The sequence below is a fragment of the Podarcis cretensis genome, assembly GCF_951804945.1.
Source record: "Podarcis cretensis genome assembly, chromosome: 17".
NCBI classification, from domain to species: domain Eukaryota; kingdom Metazoa; phylum Chordata; class Lepidosauria; order Squamata; family Lacertidae; genus Podarcis; species Podarcis cretensis.
In genome coordinates, this window is record NC_137187.1 from 22,850,225 (window position 1) to 22,868,629 (window position 18,405).

Consider the following 18,405-nt stretch of genomic DNA (forward strand, 5'->3'; position numbering starts at 1 on the left):
ATCTCATAGAGAATATATGGTTTATCAGAGGTATGTGAGCTACAGAAAGTAATTGGTCTCTCTGCTAAAGGGATTTGATAATTATATTGCTTTGGATAAATATGTATCCAGTTGTGAATGTCAGGTTGCTAAAAAAAAAAAAAGGACTTTAACTTTATTATTATATAAATTTTCTAGGTGGTCCCTTCCAACTATGGGATTCTGTAATTCTATGGTCTTTTGGTTCCATATGTGAGTTTTATTACACTTAAGTCCACAGTTTTCTCATTATATCTTGGGTGCAGAACTGCACCAGTCCATTCACACCACTGTCCTTTCCCCCTTCTTCTTCTTTTCGTTTTTCTTTGTTGCACTGTTTTCTGTCTATGCCACGGGACAGTTCATGGCAGAGTATGCCTGGAATGAAAAGGGCTCATCTTCCCCACCAATCTCCTCATGGGTCCCTTGTTCTTTAATACTTACCCAATTAAGGAGGCAGCCCAGTATCTTTGGGAGGGTTTCTCCTCTGGTTTTAGAATTCCTGTATCATCCCCCCCAAATTCAAGAAACCCACTGTGGCATTTGCCTCCTAGGTGGGTCATATGGAAAGGGTTAAATGCGTGTGATGTGATTGGCCAGAGAGAAACTGAAAGGAGTTAGAGTGAGAGTCGGAGTGTGTGGGTCAGTTGAGAGTTGGGAGTTGGTGAAGGAAGAGGGAGGATATAAGTCTGTGGGTTGGTCGTGTTGTGTGGTGAGAGTGTGAGAGGAATTGTTAGGTGGAGTCAGATAGATAGTTGGAATCAACAGTTTGAAGTTGTTAGGACCGCATAGGACAGTTAAGGAACTAAGATTAAGAAACTGCCAAGAAAAATTAACTGAAACCATAAGCTTGTTCATGCCTATAAACTTGATTATTAGTTAATGTTAACAACTGTCTGGACTCCGTGTGTACCCGAGGGAAACGGGTTGGTGGCAGCGAAAAAGCAATCACAGTGGTGGCGCAGGGTCAATAGACAGTCAAACGTCCGGGGACCCTGTGTGATCGCCACACCCACCTAACCAAAGTCAGTTAGGGAGATGCCTGAGGTGGCAAGAAAAAAGATAACAAAGGAAATTTCTGCAGGGCGGATGGCTGGCCCCTTTGAAAGTCCCCCTATTCCTAATCTGCACCTCTTACCATTAGGGATCGTATCCTAAAAAGGGGAATTTCGCCTTATTCACAACTTATCTTATCCCAAAGAAGGCTCTGTAAATGACGCTATCCTGGCCGAACTGCGTTCTGTGAGATATGCCTCCTTTGACCAGGCCGTTAAGCTCATTAGGAAATTTGGTAGGGGGGCCCTGCTGGCAAAATGTGATGTAGAATCTGCTTTTCGCCTTCTTCTTGTACAACCTCAGGATTTCCAATGGTTGGGTTTTAAATTTGAAGGGGCCTTCTATGTCGACAAGGCAAAGCGTATGGGATGCTCAGTGGCTTGCGCCGCCTTTGAAACATTTAGCACCTTTATAGATTGGGCTCTTCACTTCTTCACTGTTCAGTCCGAAGGCCTTGGGTTTTTTTGAGGAAGCTTCAAGGGTCACGTGCCAGTGGTGGGAGGGTTAAAAGCAGAAGTGAATGGAGCAATGGTTGCTATCACAGCCATCTCTATCCAGGCAAGCAAGCGTTATTATCCAAGCTCAAGACACATTCCAATCAGAGGAAAAACACGTGAATCAGAGACCGTGAGAGGTGTGGCCTGGGGACAGAGGTTTTGGCCAGATAAGAGGGCCTGGAGAGTTGCATTTGGCCTCCTGGCCTGAGATCCCCCCCCCACTTAGGTTAAACGATTGCAATCACAGAAGTGTTCAAAAGATTACCACCATCATCATGAGAATGTAAGTCAATCATACTATACTAGATCAAACAAATACATTTTTATTTACTTAAAAACCACTATGGAAGAACTCTTTGTTGCATTACACAAAATTCCCTGAGGTTTCTTCCTTTTTTTAAAAAAATAAAAAAATATGGAATATGAAATCCTTGATCACATAGAAGATGTATTTCTGTCATGGTCAGACGGCTGCATCTGTTTATCCTGGTACCTGCTGTTGCTTTAAACCTTATGCTACTATGATTTCGGTTAATACGGAACCTAAACAAAAACAATACACGTAAATAGTCTACAAAAAAGAAAATATATTTCATGTACAACCTGTTTTAAAATCAACTTCAAAGCAATGTACAAATGTGCAATGTATTCGACCAAAAGCAATTAAAAAATATACATTGTGAAACTGTCACTTAAAATGCAAACATTTCCAGCCATTTAAACATAACGTGCTGTTACAAAACATGGCTACCCACAATTTCAATCCCACGTTCTCCTCCTTCCGCCAATCCCCCGGCAGTTGCTTGCATAACTCTCTACTCTTACAAATAAAATAAATGTCTTTACCAGAGGAAAAGACGCCGGCGTTTCCCATCTCTACTTACAAACAAGAATTGCTGTTCCGTATGCCCATCGCATGTGTGAAACACCCCTGCTTGTAAAACAGAATGATAATCTCCTGCACGTGTGAAAGGAGAGCTTCACACATACCCAAGAGCCATTAGATCAGCACTTGCCAGAGCACACAGGGGCACAAAATATTGGTAGACTGGAGCTCACCTGCTAAGTAATTGCAACTTTTGGAGGTACTTCTTAGCCTCATGCAAAACTCACATCGCTGCACCCTCCTCCATTTTTGAGGTAGGTACATAAGTTCATAGCACATCTTAGCACGTTCTGCCATATGCCGAAGTACATTTCAAGTTTTCATTCCATCTCCATAGTGGAAAGCAACAACCTCTTTCAATTGACGTCCCCCCTTTTTGATTTTAGGAAGCAAACATCTTCTCAGCACCTTCTCCCAAGGAGGATACTTCTATCGCAAGTCACCAAAACAAGGCTTGGTGGGCAACCAGTGAGAGAAGAGGAAATACCCAGTGCCCTTCTGTTAAAGTATTCTGGCCAGCTCCGAAGCCGACAGCCAAATCATTAGGGGCAAGAAAGAGAGTCTGATGCTACTACCTGCTTGTTACTCTCCATGTTCCTAAGCTGGCAAATGCAAATTTGCGCCACTGAGCCTGGTGCGCAAGGAGTTACAGTGGCTTTATATATATTTCACAACTTAGGCTGTTGTGAAAAGAGGTAAGGAAAAATCACATGGCTATCCTTACACAGAGCCAAATTGTTCAGTAACCTGAAGAAGACTAGGACGGGCCAGATGGGTGACATTTGTTCTTCGTAACATTGGAAGCCTGCTTTTCTATTTCAATCTGACTGGGTCACCCAGTAAAAAGTTGAAGAGGGTAGAAAGGAAAAATGCAGCATCTGGGAAAGTTGGCAAGGCTAACAAAGTTTAGCATGGGGAACATATTAAGCTGCTGCCGATGACATGATTTCAAAAAACTGTGCCTTAAGGAAACGCGGTCAGCGCTTGACATATCCACAACATACATAGGAAAATAGACTGCTATATATACTTGTTCATTTAAAAATGCAATTTTCAGCAGGTGTTTGTTTTTTAAAAAATCTCTTCTTATTTGTTCCCTTTCCTTTGAAGTATTTACAGTACATCACACTGCCTGAACAGACATCTCTTCTCTGGCTGGCTTAGACAGACACACAGAAGTTGCTTAAACGGCCATTTTCTCTTTTTTAAAGCCTTTCTTCTACACATTAATGCCGTGACGCCTTGACAAAGTAAAAAAAGTTTTAAAACTAATAAACAGCAACAAACCCTTTCATAAAACAGCGGCTCTTGTGCAATGCATGGAACAGGAGGCTAAATCGCTCATAGTTCACTGCAGGAAAAAGTCAAAAAGGTATTCCAGTGGCTTCTTTCTGCTGCTTTCTGCAACTCAGACTTACTCAGCAACGGCTTGCAGGGCACGAAACGCGTCTGCAACTGAGCCTCAACTTTGTACTGCTGCCGTGTTTCGAGTGGTTCTTGTGCTGGCACAGCATTGGGCAGTTGTATGACATAAAAGCTATCGCCAGGACCCATCAGCAATCTTCTCTCATCCTGACTGGAGCTTTGTGTTTCTCTGCTACACTTATATTATCCTTTTTATATAAAAAATATCTTTAAGTCTCTCACAGAATTGCATAACTGCACACACCTAAATAAATGTTCATCTACGCAAAGGAACACACCGTTCCAAGCTACGTGAAAGGTAGCCTCGCCTGGTATACCATCTCCTCTTACGGCAGGCAAAAGTGGACGAAGGTAGCAGGGGGAGGGAACAAAATAAGGGGTAGCGAAAAGAGGAACCCATGCACTGGTAATTCCATTAAGTGCAAACATTTGCTCTTTTTCAAAGTGGTGCAGCTGGAAGCGCAAAGTCTTCTGGTAGCTGTGCTACCAGAAACCCTGCAAGTCAACTGCTGCTGAAGAACATAGTCCTATATATAGCTCCTTAGAAGCAAGTCTCATTGGTCAATAGCAATCCACAGGTAAGCAGGCACACGATTGCAACCTAAATCACCCAGTCTTCTTATCTTTCCATAACTCCCCTGTCTGACATCATCATTTTTTTCTGCAGTTGTCCTATTAGGCAAACCATGGCGATGCTTACTGATCACGCTGCGCTATTCTGCTTCAAAATAAAGGGAAGGGGGGAAGCAATTCCTTTGCTATCAAAGTGCTTTTCATCAATGCATCGCGCTAGTATTCCCGATGAAGAAACTAAGCCGCATCCTTCGTCATCACGGGCGAGGTTGGATGGGATGATTTTGCTGCCGTCTCTGAATAGGTGCGGGATAAGCAACGATCTGCAACGTCCCGAAGAACAGGACACACTTGCTGTGCATGTCGGCAGGTCACTTTGGGTGAATTCCAGCATGTTCACCCACCCATGCTCTCCCTTATGAGATCCACTCTCAGAGCAAGATCCCTGAAGGAGGGTCTCAGGCTGGCGCTGTTGTTCCAGCACTCCGTCATGATGGCATAGACCTTGGCAAGAGAGAAAACACCAGTATGAGACAAGCAGAAATAGAAGAAGAAGAAGAAGAAGAAGAAGAAGAAGAAGAAGAAGAAGAAGAAGAAGAAGAAGAAGAAGAAGAAGAAGAGTAAGAGTTTGGATTTGATATCCCACTTTATCACTACCCTAGGGAATCTCAAAGCGGCCAACATTCTCCTTTCCCTTCCTCCCCCCACAACAAACACTCTGTGAGGTGAGTGGGGCTGAGAGACCCAGCAGCTGCATGTGGAGGAGCGGAGACGTGAACCCGGTTCACCAGATTACGAGACTACTGCTCTTAACCACTACACCACACTGGCTCTCAGTGCGGTGCGAATAGTCGTGTGAAACCTGTCAGCAATCCCAGACCAGCACATTTCTTCCATACCTTATGCAAATCCCCTCTCTTCATGGTTTCCACCATATACTATATTATAATCATTAGTATAATAATAATAATAATAATAATAATAATAATAATAATAACAATAATAATAATAATTTATTTATATCGCACCCATCTGGCTGAGTTCCCCAGCCACTCTGGGCAGCTCCCAATCGAGTGTTAAAAACAATACAGCATTAAATATTTAAAATCTTCAGATGTCTTTTAAAAATGGGATAGTGGGATAGCTGCTTATTTCCTTGACATCTGATGGGAGGGCGTTCCACAGGGTGGGTGCCACTACCGAGAAGACCCTCTGCGTGGTTCCCTGTAACCTCACTTCTCACAATGGGGGAACTGCCAGAAGGCCCTTGGCGCTGGATCTCATAGAATTTATATACCACCCTATACCCGGAGGTCTCAGGGCAGTTCACAGAAAAGATAACAATATATAAAATCAAAATAAGAACAATAACCCAATAACACCACCCCACCCACGTAAAAAAGAGCCACATTTTAAAAGGATATAGGATGTCAATCAGGCCAACCAAAGGCCTGGTTAAAAAGGAACGTTTTTGCCTGGCACCTAAAGGTGTATAATGAAGGCGCCAGGTGAACTTCCCTGAGGAGAGCATTCCAGGGATGGGGAGCCACTGCAGAGAAGGCCCCGTTCTTGTGTTGCTGCCCTACGGACCTCTCGAGGAGGCACACGAAGAAGGGCCTCAGAAGATGATCTCAGGGTCTGGGCAGGTTCATATGGAAAGGGGCGGTCCTTGAGGTATTGCGGTTCTGAGCCATACATTTCTTCCATAGGCAGGGAGAAGTAACAACGAGGAAGAGGGGCTGCTAAAGCTATCACCCTCCCAAAGAGTGGTCTATCTGGAACAACTAGCTCCACTATTGACTTTAGCCAGGCACAGGCAAACTCGGCCCTCCAGATGTTTTGGGACAACAATTCCCATCATCCCTGACCACTGGTCCTGTTAGCTAGGGATGATGGGAGTTGTAGTCCCAAAACATCTGGAGGGCTGAGTTTGCCTATGCCTGACTTTAGCTATGTCTTTCTGATGAAGTTCCTCGTAGTAAGTAAGTAAGTAAGTAATTTTATTTACGGCCATAGGCCCATACAGGTAAAAACGACACATAAATAACAACTTGTGCACGTGAGAAAAACAGCCACTAAAGCACCACTATAACAATAAAATACTATAGAATAGAATGGCATACTACGCCTTAGTTAGCTTGTAGTGCTCCTTGGCGTCGCTTTTGGGTAAGGACAGCGACCAGGAACCTTGCCACTTTCAGGGTCGTATGAGTATCCTTATCCTGCAAGAATTGGGCAAGGTGGAATTTTGGTGGGGTGCCCTCTAGTTTCTGTATGATTGATCCCAACAAATTTGCCCGTGGCACATTAAACAGGGGGCAAGTGAACATAATGTGCTGGAGCGACTCCGGTGTCTCCTTATCACATTCGCACATGGCGGGGGCTTGGCCCTTTGAGAATCTATGTCTCAGGACATTGGAGGGAAAAACGTTGAACCTCGCTTTAGTGAAGGCCAGTCTATGGGCAACAGTCGAAAGGGAGGAGAGGTATGATGGAACGCAGTAAGTTAATGTGATACCAATGTTCTGAGGCGAACAAACACCTCCCCCCAGCATGTAATTTCGCTGTAGATCGATGTCATCCAGTCTTTGGCGGATCAGTCTTTGAGCAGTAATTTGGTCTAGTTTTAGGGAATCTGAAGGAGAGATTCCATAACTCAGGAGTTTGGCATGAATTCTACTAGTCCAAGGGCTAGAGAATTCATCTCGCCATAAGCATTGGACAAGGTAGTGGTTTGGTAGTCTATGCCACAATGATAACCAATAATTGAAGACTTGCTTCCACAGGCAAGTTTCTAAGGATGCGATCTTCAATTCTAGAAGTTCCTCGTAAGCAGTGTGATGGCTTGGTGGAGCCAGTTTTGCTATTTTTATTAACATGACAACTCATACAACAGGTGTGTGCCAGGTAATCACTTGAACCTATAATTCAGATCAGTGGCAGGGCAGCAACCTGCAGCTCTCTGTATGTTGCTAGGCTCCCAACTACCATCAACCACAGCCAGCATTGCCAAATGGTCAGGGATGATGGGAACTGGAGTCTAGCAATACAGTGGTACCTCGGGCTACATACGCTTCAGGTTACATACGCTTCAGGTTACAGACTCTGCTAACCCAGAAATAGTGCTTCAGGTTAAGAACTTTGCTTCAGGATAAGAACAGAAATCGTGCTCCGGCAGTGCGGCGGCAACAGGAGTCCCCATTAGCTAAAGTGGTGCTTCAGGTTAAAAACAGTTTCCACCTCTCCCCACCTCTCTTGTAAGCTTTCTCCCTCCACCATAAAATACATATTGGAAATATCAACCATCTTTAAGCAATCATGATGAGGAAGCATTTATCAAGGCATTCCATCAGGCGGTTGTTTTACTTCAGCCACTTCTGAAAGTGAATTGGGGACAGGTCTGTACTTAAGTACTTAAGGCCATTCCCCTGTTCTCAAATGGGATCTATTTATGTTGTTGTTGTTTCTTACATTTGTATACCCGCAGGTCTCAGGGTGGTTACAACACAAAATCACCATACAAAATCACGAAATACATAATAAAAACAAAAACAACCCAATAACGGCCTCCACTTCCCCAACACATTTTTTAAAAGGCATTGGATGTGAATCAGCCAAAGACCTGGTAGAGGAACGCTTTTGCCTGCTGCCTCAAGGTATATCAATGAAGGCGCCAGGTGGACCTCCCTGGGGAGAGCATCCCACAAATGGGGAGCCAGTGCAGAAAAGGCCCCGTTCTCATGATGCCACCCTCCAGACCTCTTGTGGAGGCAAGCAATGTTTCATTACAGCTCTTTCAAAACTGCTTTTATGGCATTTTACACAGTTTTCTTGAAAGGATTCTTGCCGTTTCCTTGATTTTGTTCCTAGATTCCAGTGTAGGCAGGCCGAACCAAAAGGACAATGACAGGCAGGGAAACATCCACTGTATAGCCAAGACTTATGTGGAACATCTACTTCACCAAGGATATGGCTTCTCATGATTGGGAGTTTGGTTTTTCTGGGCAATAAGCCAAGAGGAATTTGTTCATTTACAAGTAAGGTAAAGGGACCCCTGACCATTAGGTCCAGTTGTGACCGACTCTGGGGTTGCGGCGCTCATCTTGCTTTATTGGCCGAGGGAGCTGGCGTACAGCTTCCGGGTCATGTGGCCAGCAGGACTAAGCTGCTTCTGGCGAACCAGAGCTGCACACAGAAACGCCATTTACCTTCCCTATTTTTCTACTTGCACTTTGACGTGCTTTCGGACTGCTAGGTTGGCAGGAGCAGGGACTGAGCAACAGGAGCTCACCCCGTCGTGGGGATTCGAACCGCCGACCTTCTGATCGGCAAGTCCTAGGCTCTGTGGTTTAACCCACAGTGCCACCCGCGTCCTCCACATTTACAAGTAGCTGTTTGCAAAAGCAAGCTTTGTAAACTGGAAATAACGAATGGATTCTAGATGCCATTGCACTTCTACACTGCCTTTCTTGTTTCTAAAAAACTAAGTTGCTCATGAATGAGAAAGCGCAAGTTTTTGGTCTTACAAGAAAACTTTTGAAGGATGGGGAAACTGCCCACGCTACTAGGCTTCCAGGTAAACAACGGAGCAAGTGTTCTGCTATGGTTGTCTCTGCCACAGGAACAATTCAGAGGTACACCATGACTGACAATTACACCAAGCGAGAGAACAGCATGATAAAGTGATACATTCAGGTACCTCATCCGGGCATCCGTCAGGTCTGAGCAGCCTTCCGTTATTCTTCAACAGCTCTATCAAATGGAACACAATCATCTGGTTCTGCTTATCATTCCCAATCATGCGCATGAACTCCTAAAATAAAAATTCCAAGTTGGATTTCCGTTAAGGTTAATGACATCAAAGCATAAAAGAATTACCTAGTTTCATGCAGAAGGCGCACTAGTCTTTGTTTGATAGAATGCAATATGTCACAGAGGCAATCCTTTAAGGCCTATAGAACATCCCTCTTTCAAAAAAGAAAAAAAAAGTCTATACCAATCTGAAGGTTTTGCAGACAGAAACTAGCTTTTATTTATTTGGAAAATTTATAGCCTGTTTTTCAACATTTGTTCTTGCAGTAGGTTAAAACTGATTTTTTTAAAAAAACAAAACAGAACTAGAGCAACAATAAAATACTATCAGAGTTAGCTTTTTAAAAAGAGAGAGCTGGTGTTAATATATTTAGTTACAAAAGGCTTACTTGTTTAAAAGGGCCAGTCTCCCAGATTTACATACACAAAACCTGGCAACTAATTCCAAATCTTGGAGCCAGCTACTGAAAAAGAGCTACTTAACAGGGGGTTGGGAAGACAAGGGAGAAGGTATTTCCTTCTGTTATTCTGGGTTCAGACTGTAAAGAGCTTTGCAATCTGTTGGCCTGGAGTCTGCACGTAGCGCTCAACCTCCTTCGGAATGGTTGCTCCAGCCAGAAGAGTACAAAAATGAATGGATGGATAGATGAAGATGGGGAAAAGAGATGAATGAAAGGTGTGTTTGTGTGTGGAGAGAGGAGAGGTCAGAGAGGATGGGGAAAGAGAAAGCCTGTCCCACCCATGTTGCTTTCACCCTGCTCCCTCACTGGTGGCATATTGCCCCTTACCACTTTCTGCCCCAGAAGTAAATCTCAGCACCTTGAATTTAGGCTGGAAACACATCAGCAACCACAGTGCTAGGAATCTTTGCTACAAACTCTGCGGCCATACTCTGGCCCTGCTGACATTTCCAAATGGCCCTTAAAGGCAGTCCCATGCACAGCACATTGTGCTTAGAGCATGCCCCCCCCCCGATATTCTGAGGCATTAAGATCTGCCAGGGGTGGGAGTGCCATCACCGGTGGCTTTTGCGAAGCAGCAGGGCAGGGAGGGTCTTCTGCGTGGTGGCCTCCCTCGGTTGTGGAATGCCCTCCCTGCTACAAGACACATCTCCTTGGACAAAACAAAAAAAATTCCTTCCAGTAGCACCTTAAAGACCAACTAAGTTAGTTCTTGGTATGAGCTTTCGTGTGCATGCACACTTCTTCAGATACACTGAAACAGAAGTTTCCAGACCCTTCTATATAGTGAGAAGGTGGGGAGGGGTATTACTCAGAAGGGTGGTGGGAATGGGTGATTGGCAGATAGCTGGGATGAGCCTGTGATGAGCCAGGCTCATCACAGCTATCTGCCAATCACCCATTCCCACCACCCTTCTGAGTAATACCCCTCCCCACCTTCTCACTATATAGAAGGGTCTGGAAACTTCTGTTTCAGTGTATCTGAAGAAGTGTGCATGCACACGAAAGCTCATACCAAGAACTAACTTAGTTGGTCTTTAAGGTGCTACTGGAAGGAATTTTTTTTGTTTTGACTATGGCAGACCAACACGGCTACCTATCTGTAACATCTCCTTGGAGGGAGAGATCAGAGTATTACTCCCTCTGCAGTGTTGCTGCCGGTTTTGCTAACTTGTTTTTTTGGCTAACTTGTTTTAGGCTGCTGGTAATCTGAGAACACATGAAGTGTGGGCTACAAAAGCATATATAGTGGTACCTCGGGTTAAGTACTTAATTCGTTCCAGAGGTCCGTTCTTAACCTGAAGCACCACTTTAGCTAATGAGGCCTCCTGCTGCCGTCATGCCGCCAGAGCCCGATTTCTGTTCTTATCCTGAAGCAAAGTTCTTAACCTGAAGCACTATTTCTGGGTTAGCGGAGTGTGTAACCTGAAGCGTATGTAACCTGAAGCGTATGTAACCCAAGGTACCACTGTAAATAACTGCAACTTCAGACGGCCCTAAAAGGCAGAAACAAATATTTTCAGGGAAAACGAGACCCTGCAGTATTTTGTGCTGATCAGCAGCTTGGAGGGAGGAGATTGTGCTCCTCAGCTGACCGCAGCTCAGCAGGAGAGAAGAGGGAAAGTGACAGATTCTTGTTGTTGACCTGTCCATAGAGAAAAAGACAAGTTTGTTTCTCCAAGGGTAGCTTGCTGTGTTTCTGTGCTGCACAGAGAGAAACAAGAGTCCCTTTCTCAACGTGCAGCAGAGAAGCAGAGAAGGGACTTTGACTCAACAAAATATGGCCTAAAGGTCCCCCACCCTCTCCTAAAGGGGATAGTCATAGCCCTAGACCAAGTATACACATGTAGGTTATCTACAAACCGCTGGGGGGCTTTTGTTCTTGTCTATATATGTGAAGAGTTCATAGAGGACCACACCAAAACTCCACATATCAGAAGCCACAGAAAACTTGTTGTCCGTCAGTGATTCTGGAGCATACCTATAGCATAAGAAGCCGGGGAGGGGAGGAGAGAAGAGAAAGGGGACAGGAGGGGGGGGAAAAGAGATCTATAAAACAAAAACAATTTGACACAACACATTATACCCTTAACAGATCACTTCTGTGTCCAGGGGGGCTGTCTATCAGCTCCATCTGGTACGCCGGCTGAGACCCTACCTGCCTGCGCATTGTCTTGCTAGAGTGGTACATGCTCTGGTTATCTCCTGCTTGGACTACTGCAATGCACTCAACGTGGGGCTACCTTTGAAAGTGACTTGGAAGCTACAACTAATCCAGAATGTGGCTGCCAGACTGGTGACTAGGAATGGCCGCCGAGACCATGTAACTCAGGTCCTGAAAGGTCTACATTGGCTCCCAGTACGTTTCCAAGCACAATTCAAAGTGTTGGTGCTAAGCTTTAAAGTCCTAACCGGCCTTGGCTCTGTATACCTGAAGGAGCATCTCCACCTCTCTTGTTCAGCTCCAAGGGTCTTCTGGCAGTTCCCTCAATGGAAGTAGTGAAGTTACAGGGAACGAGGCAGAGGGCCTTCTCGGTAGTGGCACCCACCCTGTGGAATGCCCTCCCATTGGATGCCAAGGAGATAAACAACTATATGACTTTTAGAAGACACATAAAGGTAGCCCTGCTAAGGAAAGTTTTTAATGTTTGGTGTTTTACTATGTTTTTATATGTGTTGGAAGCTGCCCAGAGTGGCTGGGATGATGATGATGATGATAATAATAATAATAATAATAATAATAATAATAATAATAATGGGTAGGTAGCCGTGTTAGTCTGCTGTAGTTGAAACAAATATATATTTTTTTCTTCCAGTAGCACCTTAGAGACCAACTAAGTTTGTTCTTGGTATGAGCTTTCGTGTGCATGCACACTTCTTTAGATACACTGAAACAGAAGTCACCAGACCCTTATATATAGTGAGAGGGTGGGGAGGGGTATTACTCAGAAGGGTGGTGGGAATGGGTGATTGGCTGATAGGTGTGGTAAACCTGTTGACGACTGTTAACGACTGCAATTGGTTTTACAGGAAAAAGCAAGGAGTGAGATGGCTAAAAATGGCTTTATCATGTATAATGAGATAAGAATCCAATGTCTCTATTCAGACCAGGTCTCTCCATGGTTTTAAGTTTGGTAACAAGTTGCAATTCAGCAACTTCTCTTTCCAGTCTATTTCTGAAATTCTTTTGTAATAAGACAGCTACTTTGAGATCTTGTATAGAATGTCCTGGGAGACTGAAGTGCTCTCCTACTGGTTTCTCTGTCTTGTGATTCCTGATGTCAGGTTTATGTCCATTTATCCTTTGGCGTAGGGTTTGGCCACACCTATCAGCCAATCACCCATTCCCACCCCCCTTCTGAGTAATACCCCTCCCCACCCTCTCACTATATATAAGGGTCTGGTGACTTCTCTAGATTGAGTAAGTTTTAGATGCATCGCTTTATTATATTCCAAGGGCCAAATAATTTATGCAGTATTGCATTTCCCCCAAATCATTTGCCTTGTAATCAAGCAGCAGAGAGAAACATACCAAAATATGGGACTCTCTCCTGGTTCCTTGACTTTGTAGTATTCTTTGTCCTGAGGCAAAACTTTTGTCAAGCCAAAGTCTCCAATTTTAACTCTGTTTTCATTCTCCACCAAGATATTCCGTGTTGCTAGATCTCTGTGAACGTATCTTTTTGATCCCAGATACTCCATACCCTGTGCGTACACAAACGGTGTTATGAAATCAGTGTTGATGGGTTTAACAAATAACTGACGGCAGAAGAGATGATGAGACAAAATTGTTCCATTTCTTTACTCCTCCCACATTCATTTCTGCAAATTTCTCCTCGTGCATTGGGCGAAACCTGGCCAAGAAATGCCCTGTGTGCCAGAAAAGGCTTGTTTATGTGACGGCTAAGCAGGCGAAATGGGAACTCTGGAGCACAACATGACAACATCTGCAGCATAAATCTGCTGTCACCTCTATGCTGTTTGCTGCCTGGCATGAGCGAGTGGAAGAGAAGAGGCAACAGTTGTGTTTTCAATTATCTCCAAGTTTCCTCCAACTTTATGGTTCTATGACCCTGCACTGTACTGGGAAGGAGAACTGCACACAATCTGCCTGAGCGTTTATAGAGTTTGCGGCAAACAGATCCGGTTCTCACACTACTCGCTCCCAGAACAGACTTCGGTAGAGTTCGAGATACCAGTAAAACGTATTACCTTACATATCTGAGAGGCATAATGCAGGAGTTTCTTATGATCCAACCTGTCTTTGTGCTTCTGGAGATAGTCTCGCAAACTTCCGTGGGGCAAGTACTCCATTATCAATTTCAGATTTCTCCGGCCTTCCCAAACACATGACAAAAGGGAAAAAAAGATTCAAAATTATGCTTTACAGAGCTTCCTTCATATAGCACGTTATAAGCAAAAGGCACAGACCATCTGCAGCATATATGCAGTGGAAGATTCCATTATGGTATTCTTTTGCCCAAAATCAAAATTAGTTAAGCTTGCTGTTTTCCAAATGTGTATAAAGAAACTCTGAACAACGCGAAACAGCTAGTTACACGAGGAAGATGTGTTTGATGAGTAGCAAGCAGAGTTACATGCTGCTACTTTAACACAGGCAACACTAAAAGATAAAGTTCAAAACAATGACAGCCCAAAATAGGCTACCCTGGCAAATGCATTTCTGGGATGAAATGCAGTGGTGTAGCAAGGGTTGACAGTGCCCGGGGCTGCATGGAGTGAGAGGGAGTGAAATGGAAGGAGTACGCATGCGCATTCAACTGTCTAAATGTGTCCGTGTCACCCAGGAGACTGTAGTCACAGAGACTAAAAAAGAAGAAGAGTTGTTCCATTGTTTGGAGAGGTCACTTCCTGGTTCGCTCTGAGAACATGTTTTCAACGGAGCCCAGCCAACAGGAGCTGTATTGAACCAGCACCCGGTGTTACAATTTTGTGTCCCTAACAATTTTGTGCCCGGGGCAACTACCCCTGTGCCCGCTCTCCACGAGATGTGACCACTATTGTGTCAGTACAGTGTGTCTGGCCACATTCACATCAGATATTTAAAACCCTATGATATGACTTTAAACCATCATGGCTTCTCCCAAAGGATTCTGGGAGCTGTATCTCGTTAAGGATGCTGCAAGTTCTTAGGAGGCCCTATTCCCCTTCACAGAGCTACGATTTCCAGAATTCCCTGTGAAGAGGGATTTTGACTGTTAAAACCATACAGGGAAATGCAGCTCAGGAAGGGAGCTGTTGCTGCAGTGCACAGCACACTAACAGACAAATGCTGGATTAAAAGCTAAGCCTTAAACGAAGAAGGATGCAATGACATTTACTGAAACAACATCTCGTTTAGTTGATGATTTGGAAATCGTTCCAAGTATATGCTAATAATTGCAGAGACTCTGACAGTGCGATTGTGGTCGCTTTTTAAAATGTGAACAGGAAAGGTCACGCTCTAATTTAAAAAGTGACTGTTCGGACATCTGTACGCACTGATTCACGCTAATGGGGAACATCTGAAAAGTTATCAAGGGATTGCTAGCTTTCGCTTAACATTAGAAAGCGTATGTACCAGCACTGTAGCACACGCCTTTGTACTTCACAATGTTGTCATGTTGCAGAGATTTAAGAATTTCGATTTCTCTTTCGAAGTCTCGCAGGTGTTCTTCCGTGCTGTGCTGAAGCTTTTTAACAGCCACCACTTCCCCTGTGTTGTCCTGTAGTGGGTCATACCGGCACATCTCCACACTGCCAAAATTCCCCTGCAAGGAATATTAATAGAAACATTTATATATCAAGCCCGGGGGCAGGGCGAGGCAGGGGAGGAACCCTGTACTATTGTTTTGACAGCTGATATATTTATTTTTAGGAGCCACCCAACTGATCCTATAGTTGTAACCTGCCCTGGGACTTGATGGGCGATATCAGGGAACTGACATCGGAGCCAGAAATGGAGGCAGGGATCCCAAGCGATGCCGGAGAAGGGCCAAGCAGGGAGAGAGGGAACTCATCGGCTGGGGAAGGAAATCAGCGTAACACCAGGGATAAAGGGGGGCGGTTGGGGGAATCGGAGAGGGGTCTCCAGGACTCTTCACTGGAGACCAGCAGGGAGAGCACAGGTCCTCCTCTGCCCACACCCACCCTGCGCAGAAGACTTCCGCGCAGGGAAAGTAGGCGTAGACTTGGTGTCAAAGAGCTTTTGTGCTGGAAGAAGTTTAAAAAACGCCCACTGACGGATTCTGCTAGCGACTGAACAGCCACGAAGTGAAAGGCTGTCCAGTCAGGAAAGGTTTAACCAGGCTACCTAGCCAGGAGTGGTGGCAACTTACGCACGAGCAACCCCCATACATTCACTACAGGCGACAAAATCCTAGAAATAATTGAAAGAAAATACGACGGGTTGTTTCCCCAGTGCCACACAGCACAATTCATGTCTGCATAATCTAGCTGGTGACACAGCCAGGAATAGGATCCCACTAATGACCCAATAATTGTTCTGTTTTCGCCACCAACTTGGGACTTTGGTAACACTCCAAGTCTAAGATTATTAAGAGTGCACAAAAACATAGTTCTTAAATATTTAAGAACGATGTAAAACTTTATTGTACAAATAATTCCATATTAGCAGAAACTGAGTGATATTTGTAAAGAAAATGATTAGAGGAATATATACAGAGCAGAAAAGAAATGATATTATACAGTACAAATCTGCGTTAAAAAAGAATGTTTATATTACAGTACAGTGGTACCTCGCAAGACGAATGCCTCAAAAGACGAAAAACTCGCAAAACGAAAGAGTTTTTCGTTTTTTGAGTTGCTTCGCAAGACGGATCTCCCTATGGGCTTGCTTCGCAAGATGCAAACGTCTTGCAAGTTTGTTTCCTTTGTCTTGCAAGATTGTTTCCTTTTTCTTAAAACCGTGCATTCACTTCGAGGAGCAACTCATAGCATGCGGTGTGGTAGCCTTTTTTGAGGTTTTTGAAGACTTTGGTGATTTTTGAAGCTTTTCCAAAGTCCGTGCTTCGCAAGACGAAAAAATCGCAAGACGAAAAAACTCGCGGAACGAATTAATTTCGTCTTGCGAGGCACCACTGTATAATGAGAAGGATGAGGAGGATTGTGTCGATGAACACTTTTATTGTGTAAATAATGTTGTCTTGTCTTTTGATTTTTTTATTTCGTATCTTTGTTGGTGTTTCTCCCCTTTCTTTTCCTCTTTTTTATTCCTTTATAAATTTTCTATTTTCTGCCTAATTTTCTTTTTCTTCATATGTAAAGAGACAGCATATAATGTTTGTATAGATATGTAAATTTTTAATCAATAAAGAATAATGTTTAAAAAAGAGTGCACAAAAACAGTCCAACAACAACAACATCTCCTAAGATGAAGGGGGACAAGTTAACTTCACCCATATGACTTCAGGGGCAGCCTGCATATATACCGTATTTTTCACTCTATAAGACGCCCCAGACCACAAGATGCACCTAGTTTTTGGAGGAGGAAAACAAGAAAAAAAATATTCTGAATCTCAGAAGCCAGAACAGCAAGAGGGATTGCTATGCAGTGAAAGCAGCAATCCCTCTTGCTGTTCTGGCTTCTGGGATAGCTGCGCAGCCTGCATTCGCTCCATAAGATGCACACACATTTCCCCTTACTTTTTAGGAGGGAAAAAGTGAGTCTTATAGAGCAAAAAATACGGTATTTAAATAAAGGGAAGCAGAATTGCACATTTAAGAAGAGGGACAGGAAAGGAACAGGCACTGTCAAGACCTAAAGCATCCGAAAGCTGCATGAGCCAAAGGAAAAATATTCCTGCACTTGCATTATGTTTTGACCACTCAGGGCTGTGAAGTAAACAGATCTGAAGATGTGATGTACAAGCAACAACACACACCCAAAAGGCTCAGGGATAAAGGAGGCAGGTTGAACACGAAGGAAGCCCCTAAATTCGCTGCTCTCTTCATATCCAGTGATTTACTGCAAAGGCAGAAAGGTGACTAAGAGGGAAGCATCCAAAGGAGGGGGAAATAGGAAGGGGTTCAAAGGAGAAAACCTGAAGGTAAACCAAAAAAAGAGCTGGTTTAAAGTTAAGAGGAAAGATTAAAATTTAGGGACAAAGGAGGTATGGTGTGCACAACAGAGGCTGCAACCATATCTTGTCATTCTTCGTCTTAAAGAAGAATGCAAGCCTTCTGATAAAAGGGAGGCAACAACAACCCGTGAGTAGAACAGAAAATTGGGTTTTTAAACACCTTAATTTGGCAACGAGCGGGGAAGGTTCAAAACAGGAAGTCCGCCTTCCCTTTTTGTAAATAGACTGAAGCAAAGAGGTTGCAAGCTAAGGTCTTGGAAAGCCTCATGTAAAGGATTAAACTTCCATCAATTGAAACCATTAAACCCCCCTTGGAAGCAGGGGAAGAGGGGGGAAATTGTGGACTGTGCATCCTGCAGGAGAGAGTGATAAAAACTAAATTATCACTGCTCTGAACTCCTGGGAACGGGCTGCCAGCAGATTGACGTTTGGAAGAGTTCATTGACAGCGAAAATCAGTCAGTTAATGGGAGAAATATATTGTTTTCATTGTCCGCTTCTGCGTTTTAAAAGGAAGAAAAAGCAATTGAAAAAGTGACTCAAAACTGAAACTATTTTACTTTTGGAATTGTGTCA

The 18,405-nt window shown here is 43.9% G+C and overlaps 1 protein-coding gene and 1 long non-coding RNA gene across 3 annotated transcripts in view; both read right to left on the bottom strand.

Annotated features, from left to right (window-relative positions):
• Positions 1–1,878: 1,878 nt before the first annotated feature.
• Positions 1,879–18,405, bottom strand: part of JAK2 (Janus kinase 2) — a 91,904-nt gene continuing 75,377 nt past the window's right edge. For both annotated transcript variants that reach the window (XM_079959192.1, XM_079959193.1), the window contains 6 exons: positions 15,310–15,499; positions 13,941–14,065; positions 13,261–13,433; positions 11,592–11,709; positions 9,155–9,268; positions 1,879–4,959 (listed from right to left, as the gene is read on the bottom strand). In XM_079959192.1, coding sequence (XP_079815318.1) covers positions 4,852–4,959; positions 9,155–9,268; positions 11,592–11,709; positions 13,261–13,433; positions 13,941–14,065; positions 15,310–15,499 — 828 coding nt within the window. In that variant the 3' untranslated portion in view covers positions 1,879–4,851. The remainder of the gene's footprint in view (positions 4,960–9,154; positions 9,269–11,591; positions 11,710–13,260; positions 13,434–13,940; positions 14,066–15,309; positions 15,500–18,405) is intronic.
• LOC307206656 lies at positions 9,606–10,910 on the bottom strand. Its single transcript, XR_013834463.1, has 2 exons — positions 10,825–10,910; positions 9,606–10,364 (listed from the first exon to the last, which is right to left on the bottom strand). It is a non-coding gene; the product is annotated as an uncharacterized lncRNA (long non-coding RNA).